This window comes from Triplophysa rosa, linkage group LG6 (genome assembly GCF_024868665.1).
Source record: "Triplophysa rosa linkage group LG6, Trosa_1v2, whole genome shotgun sequence".
Taxonomy (NCBI): Eukaryota; Metazoa; Chordata; class Actinopteri; order Cypriniformes; family Nemacheilidae; genus Triplophysa; species Triplophysa rosa.
In genome coordinates, this window is record NC_079895.1 from 24,076,111 (window position 1) to 24,083,262 (window position 7,152).

At 37.8% G+C, this 7,152-nt stretch overlaps 2 protein-coding genes across 2 annotated transcripts; one reads left to right on the forward strand and one right to left on the reverse strand.

Moving 5' to 3' along the window:
- The first annotated feature begins 403 nt into the window (after positions 1–403).
- ube2al (ubiquitin conjugating enzyme E2 A, like) lies at positions 404–4,024 on the forward strand. The gene is made up of 6 exons (XM_057336945.1): positions 404–637; positions 1,106–1,186; positions 1,875–1,900; positions 2,010–2,099; positions 2,759–2,847; positions 3,103–4,024. Exons 1-6 carry the CDS (start codon positions 594–596, stop codon positions 3,229–3,231), a joined length of 459 nt encoding a protein of 152 aa, XP_057192928.1. The 5' UTR covers positions 404–593; the 3' UTR covers positions 3,232–4,024.
- Positions 4,025–4,147: 123 nt separating this feature from the next.
- ing1 (inhibitor of growth family, member 1) lies at positions 4,148–6,129 on the reverse strand. The gene is made up of 2 exons (XM_057336944.1): positions 5,840–6,129; positions 4,148–5,308 (listed from the first exon to the last, which is right to left on the reverse strand). The coding sequence occupies exons 1-2, from the start codon at positions 5,979–5,981 to the stop codon at positions 4,521–4,523; spliced, it is 930 nt and encodes a 309-aa protein (XP_057192927.1). The 5' UTR covers positions 5,982–6,129; the 3' UTR covers positions 4,148–4,520.
- Between the last annotated feature and the right edge of the window lie 1,023 nt (positions 6,130–7,152).

The window sequence follows — 7,152 nt, forward strand, 5'->3', positions numbered from 1 at the left end:
TTAAAAACAAAATTAAAATGGACTGGTACCTGTTTTCCTCCTTGTTAAAGAGTATAAGAAGTGAAATAAGCACAGCAACTAAACAAAATAGTTTACCTGTTGCGCAATTGCCTCCACGTCAAATTCAGGTCGTAATCTAGGCCCATTGCACTTCCCGCCCTTGACCGCCAGGCGGAAGTTGACCTCATTACTCACACAGAGGCGTCATTGAGACCGTACCAACGCTTTTGAAAAATGGGGGTTCTGCGATTTATGTATTCGGAGGCTAACAGTCAAAAACACCACCGAATTTACAATATTTATCTTTTAACCCATAAATACTATAACTTACTTGAAAGAATCATCATAAAAATAAATCCAATATGTTGGACATGAAAACAATATGTTGTTGTTGGCTTTAGCCAAAAAAAAAAAACTGTGTGGGAAAGTGGCATAAACTTGACTCGTGAAAAGACGTGTTGTACTTTATAAGGGAAACGGACAGAAATTGAACGTTAATCGTCACTGTTGACATATACAGTTTCTTAATGTAACATTTCTTGTTATAGCACTGATAATAATCGCGAACTCGTTTTCCTTAGTGTAGTTAAAAGATGTCTACCCCTGCTAGAAGGCGACTTATGCGGGATTTTAAGCGGTGAGTGCCTGTGAAATGTGTTTGTTTTGTTGAAATAGCTGGCTAGCTCGTTAGCTTAGTAGCACTCTACCTGTTATTACACGTAATATATCAGATCAAAAGACGATGTTTTGCGTTTGACATCTTTTTACTGTAAACGTTAAGTTATTTTGGTATGCAGTATTGTCTGTTAAAACGGTGGATGTTTATAAACAAAACGTGTCTTAGTTTATCGGCTAATTTAGCTGGCTAGTGAGTGTTTAAAGCCGGTTGTAGAAGTTCAACATGTCGTCTTCCAAACGTATTCATTACGTTTTGTTTAGATTATATGGGAATAATTTGGGGGTCAAATAAATCAAATGAAAACGTATGCTCAAACTATTTTTTTGTGTGTTCATGGCAATCATAAAATTCATTATGCATGTACTTGCAATCATACAATTCTGTCAGTTAAGATTTACACATTTTGTGGTGGCCTTTGTCCCACAGACTCCAGGAGGATCCCCCAGCAGGTGTTAGTGGTGCTCCATCTGAGAACAACATAATGGTCTGGAATGCAGTAATATTTGGGTAAGAGAAGTAATAAAGTTGGTCAAGTGGGGTTCCCTTGGTTAGTGAAAACCTGAAAATATAAACATTTTAAAAGGGTCATAGAAAAGTTATTCAACTTCGTAAAGGTAAAATTTTACTAGTTTTACCTGCACTCAAATTCATTGCTGCTCATTGTGAGTTGTGGTGGATGTACATTAAACAAATTGACAGATTTCCTTCAATTTTATAATCTTGCTGGATTTACTTAAGTATACTAATTAATCCATTCCCATCTTGTGAAGATCATGAAATAACGATACAACTTCAGTGATCAAAAAGTACGGGAACCCTGATTTAACATTGAAGCATTTAGCTACAATGCCTGAATGAAAGCCTTTGTCACCCAGAGAGTTTTAAAACTTCTATTCGGCCTCTGTATATTAGATTGTTTTAGCAGATTGTCTAAGGTTGCTTGCAGAAATGTAGCTGCAAGCTTTGTTCTTAAGCCACACAGTCACCTTAAGACCCAGCAATAGTCAACATGGCCTCAGTCTGAACTTTAAATTATTGCTCTTGAACTGGTGCCCATGCTTGTTATTTGATATCATGGTCAACATGCTATACTTGGGGCTTCAACTATATATTCCAAACAGGGTGGGTCATTTAAATGTCAGTTTCCAACTTCTGCCTTCGCTTTGAATAATGTGTTTTTGTGTTTTACGTGCAGCCCAGAAGGAACACCTTTTGAGGATGGTAAGTGTGTTGACCTACATACAGGCAAGAATATTCCAAAACACATTTAAAGAAAACATTCAGAATATGAATTCACTGGAATCAAACATGGTGTTTTTTTGCATACAAGGTACGTTCAAGCTTACAGTTGAGTTCACAGAGGAATATCCAAACAAGCCCCCAACTGTGCGGTTTGTCTCAAAGATGTTTCATCCAAATGGTAAGTGACACTTCCTGTTTGTGTCTCAGAATAGAAGCATAGCAGTTAAAGTGATACTTCACCCAAAAATGAAAATTCTGTCATCATTTACTCACCTTCGAGTTGTTCCAAATGTGTATAAATTTCTTTATTCTGATGAACACAGAGAAAGATATTTGGAATAATGCTTACAACCAAACAGATCTCAACACCCATTGACTCCCATAGTAGGAAAAATTACTTTATCATGTTTTTGTTCTGTTGAACACAAAAGAAGACATTTTGAAGAATGTAGGACAGCAAACAGTTCTGGGGCACTTTTGACTACCATTGTTTTTTTTCTACTATGGTAGTTAATGGGTGTTGAGATCTGTTTGGTTATAAGCATTATTCCAAATATCTTTCTCTGTGTTCATCAGAAGAAAGAAATTTATACACATTTGGAACAACTCGAAGGTGAGTAAATGATTTTTGGGTGAAGTATTCCTTTAATACACTGCCTGTGTTGTGATGACACAAAATACTTGCAAAACTAAATGCGTGACTTGTTTTATTGCTAGTTACCTTTTCTTTCTGTGTTAGGAACATGTTTCCATTTTACAGGCTGAAAGTTATTAACATAGAATCGCTTATACTGTAGAGAAATGTTGCTCCAACTTTTTTCTTGCTGTCATTCACAGTATATGCTGATGGCAGTATCTGCCTAGATATTCTCCAGAATCGGTGGAGTCCAACTTATGACGTGTCTTCCATTTTGACATCAATCCAGGTATTTTTATGAACCTTTTCATCTTTTTTATTCCATACTTATTTAGGAGATACTTCATTCAGCCTATGAACAGTTTTCAATATGTGTATTAAACTTACAAGATAATACAATACTTATTTTCTCAGTGATGTTTTGTGTAAATGTCTCTTCTGTGAAAATAAGGAAATGTATCTTGATTTGAATAAAATGTATATATTTCTTAGTTTTACCAAGCACTTGTAACTAAGGTGTACAGTGATTGGTCTTTCCTTACAGTCCCTTCTAGATGAACCAAATCCCAACAGCCCAGCAAACAGCCAGGCAGCACAACTGTATCAAGAAAATAAACGAGAATATGAAAAGCGGGTGTCTGCGATTGTAGAGCAGAGCTGGCGGGACAGTTGACCACTTTCAAAAACATTTTCTCACTGAAACGTGCTCTGTTGGAGGGTAGTTTTTCCAAATCATCATTTTTAAGTTTTTATGCACTTTACTCATGTAAGATTGTGATTTTTGTTTTATTATCATCTACATTTTCGACTGGAGTGCTTTTCAAATCTCATTAAGATCACTGATCTAAAAAGAGGCAAATACCCCTGGATAAAAGACTCATAGATATAAGTCATAGTCTGGTGAAAATGTATTCAGTACAACATTATTGTTTCTCTCATAAGCAAGCAAAAGTGTACATTTCTGTGGTTTCAGTTTTGGGGTTCATTCATGACTCTTTTTGTTTTATTTGTACAAGGGCAGCTGGCATGCCACATCAGTGGTAAGCAGATGGCACACAATGAGAATTTGTGTATGTTGGTAGACATACATGGGGTTTCTATGTATATTGAAAAAAGCAATGGCAAAATTCATTCATTTATAAAAACATTTACTAGTCAAAAAAACTGAGATTTGCTGGTACTACTCAAAATATCCAATCCTACTGAGATTACAAGTAACTGCAGTTAATTAACATGCATCCTTTCATAGCTTGCATCACAGAGTCTAAGCAAATGTCTTCAGGTCTATTTAAAAACCTTTATCGTTGCAAATGTATGCTGTTACATGCATGAATGCTTGAGTGTGTCCTTGCATCAAATCTCTTGTGTATATACAAAACATCTGAATTTTGTGTCAGATCTTGCACTGGATGGCAATCTCATTTTCCAGCACTTGTAAATACTTAAATAAAAGTTGAAACAACCTTCATGAGTAATGCATCACTTACACGAACTAAATACACAAATGTAGACCAGATCACACATTTCTTTAGATATGCGAGAACCTGGTCGCATGACAAGCTATTGTCCACGTATAAGTGATTAATACAACCCATTACAAATCTGTCACCATTGCAAATGTGGAGTTGACAAATACTTGGTTATCTTTAGAAGGTGGGAAGAACACATGTAACAGCACTATGTCTTATTAACATTCATACAGTAAGACAAAGCAAAAACACAAAGTTACTGAAAACAATGAAATGCTTATGAATATGAACAGAGTATTTTACATACTTGCTAGCTGAAAAGTGATCCCTTTGTATCACTAAGCCTTTAGCTCCACTATATCCCTAAAATATATACAAACCAGTGATCAAGCCTAATCTATTAGAACATCACACAGCCTGTCTTAAAACACTGGGTACTTTTAGTGCCCGACACACTATATGGAATTAACACAGCAACCGGGTAAACTGCACACTACCTGTTGTATGCCCGCTCTTTTTTCGATCTCTCTAAAGCTTTGTCCATTGTCTTCTCATTGTCACCTCTGCACTTTGGACAGTACCACTTTCCTTTGGGCTTATGGTGCAGACCGACACAAGAGAAGTGAAACCATTCAATTGTGCACTCATCATTATCACAACCTATCATCTCCCCATAAGAAACTTGCTCACAAAGGCAATACGTGGGTTCATTTGGGTCAATGGGAAGATCTGTTGGTGATGGCTCTCTATCTTGCTTGCTTTTTGACCTCTTTTTCTTCTTTGATGACGTGGATGACGTCTTAGCCTTTTTCTCCTTCGGCGTGCAAGAACCAACCTCCTCAGTGTGCTCCATGCCATAATTTGAGTTTTCCCGGTTCTCTGAACCATTCTTTTGCCTTCGTGATCGCTTTCCACCAGACTTGTCAACTGAGCTTAGAGCCTCATCTCGTTTTTTATCCACACATGGTTTACTCACTGACAGCAGTGAGGAAGAGAGGGGTGTCATAGGTACTGTTTCTATGGCACTGGGGGCACTGCCCACAGACACAATGCTTTCCGGTGAGTCCTGGCAGGTGTGGAAATGCTCGCCCTGCCACTCAAGCTGCCGACAGCGGTTCTCCACCAGTTCCACCATTTGGCCTGCGATCTGGATCTTCTCATCTCCTAATTCTTCTGTGCGGATCAAAGACCGCTGGATCCAGTGGAGAAGGCGCTTCCTCTGTACAGGATCTGATTCTTGTCTATGTTTTTCATAATTTTCATCCAATTCCTTGAGGATCTCTACAATGATAAACCACAATTAATAATGAAATACAATAATGCAGACATTTTTCTATCTAGATACGTTATTTATCTATTTAACCTTCACTATCACAGCCGGTAGCCATGACAACAAAGGTCTCTAACGAATGTTTCACGTGCCGTTTCGATAAGTGTGACATCTTCTTAATATTTAAAGAGCCATTTACCTAAACCGTTTAAAAACATACGTTAATAATGGTATATCTTTACTTATTATAAACAGGAAGTTTAGCAACGATACAGAAGCTGCCAGATTTCCGAGTAACGTTACCGATCATGCACTCCACACTATCGCAACAGTAAATGCAGAAATGTCATCAGAAAACCTACAAAATCAATATATAAAACCATTAATCGCTCCATTGAAAGAAAACTAACGTTCGAAGTTTCACGTGCTAACAAGTTAGCCGCTAGCAGGCTAGCTAGCGTGTTACCCAAAATCACTTCTCAAAACAAGGCAGCGTTTGTTTTTAGACTAACGTACAAATAAAGCTGTCGCTGAGCTCTCACCTTGATATCTGGCATCTATTTCTCTCATGTGAGACACACATCTCTGTAGGTCCAGCGGCAAAGACTCGACAAGGTCCATGTACTCCTCAACATATTTCACCACAACATGGGATGACTCGCCGTTTGCAGAAGGGTTTAGCATCTTTTCACACACATTTAAAAGACTAAAGGAAAAGTATAACTGTGATTTGTTTTCTTTCTCTACTAAGAAAAGTTACTCGAGTAATTGTTGTATTGTATTGTAGTGAGCTGCGTATGCAGGACCAATGACGCTTCGACGGCGAATTCTTAACTCATGAATATTAATTACTTTAAGCTGACGCTGCCTCGTTCACTTGTTCAGTTTACGCATCCAGAAACGCATTCTGTTTGATATTAATTAGTAAAGCCTTATGCAAAATGAAACACAACGGTAAGAATTAGGCAATGCATCAGAATCAGCAAACCATCACATGTTTTGAATGGATAACCACACAGAACTGTGTGGATGCAGATATTGCTGGTATATAAAACAAGATATGAACAAGATATGTTTTGGCCGTCTTCATTGAGGTCTTGAGATCTTTACAAAAAAGATGTAAATAGATAACACTTGGATTATCATACAAAAGGAATTTACAGTATTAATTTGCCTCCTTTTGTGCGCCACGCTTGAGTCCACTGGGTGGCGGTAATGCACCACATAACTGGTTTGCCAGCCGCCAAAATAAACTTCTAGATGTTCCGAGTTAGGTAAAAGCGTAGGTCGGAGCTAGCTGCAGATGGGCGGGTCAGCCGCAAGTGGGCTGTACAAACCTCAAGAGGATTTTGATTGGTTTTTTATAGTATTGGTTCATAATCCACAGTTGGTGTAGTATCTTCTTGGGATACTAACAAAAAGAAGACTCATAATAAAGCAATAAGCCCGAAGAAGCAGTGGGTTACAGTCCATTTCATAACAGCTAAGGGCGTTGTTATAAAAAATCCTTAGCTGTTATAAAATGCACTTGTAACCCACTGTTTCGAGGGGCATTTTAATAATTGGTAACAGAAACTGCAGTGCTCGCAGTGGTTTAGAGAAATTGTGGTTTCTGAAATGAAAATAGGCATAATAAAGCAATAAGCCCCGCGAAGCAGTGGGTTACAGTGCATTTTTTAACAGCTAAGGGCCTTGTGGAACGATGCGAGAAGAGTGCCTGAAACCCAGCTGTTATAAAAATGCACTTGTAAACCACTGCTTCGTGGGGATTATTGCGTTTATAAAACGGCTATTTCATATGCGTAGCAAGGTTTCATAAAATAAAGTAAATTTAGTGATATTTAGGCTATGTAAT

What these genes read in the sequence shown, in the direction of transcription:
- ube2al (XM_057336945.1), top strand. Translation starts at nt 594, where the DNA reads ATGTCTACCCCTGCTAGAAGGCGACTTATGCGGGATTTTAAGCG. An exon ending in AAAGATGTTTCATCCAAATG is followed by an intron (nt 2,100 to 2,758) that starts GTAAGTGACACT and finishes TGTCATTCACAG; the next exon opens with TATATGCTGATGGCAGTATC. An exon ending in CCATTTTGACATCAATCCAG is followed by an intron (nt 2,848 to 3,102) that starts GTATTTTTATGA and finishes CTTTCCTTACAG; the next exon opens with TCCCTTCTAGATGAACCAAA.
- ing1 (XM_057336944.1), bottom strand. Translation starts at nt 5,981, where the DNA reads ATGCTAAACCCTTCTGCAAACGGCGAGTCATCCCATGTTGTGGTGAAA. An exon ending in AATAGATGCCAGATATCAAG is followed by an intron (nt 5,309 to 5,839) that starts GTGAGAGCTCAG and finishes TTATCATTGTAG; the next exon opens with AGATCCTCAAGGAATTGGAT.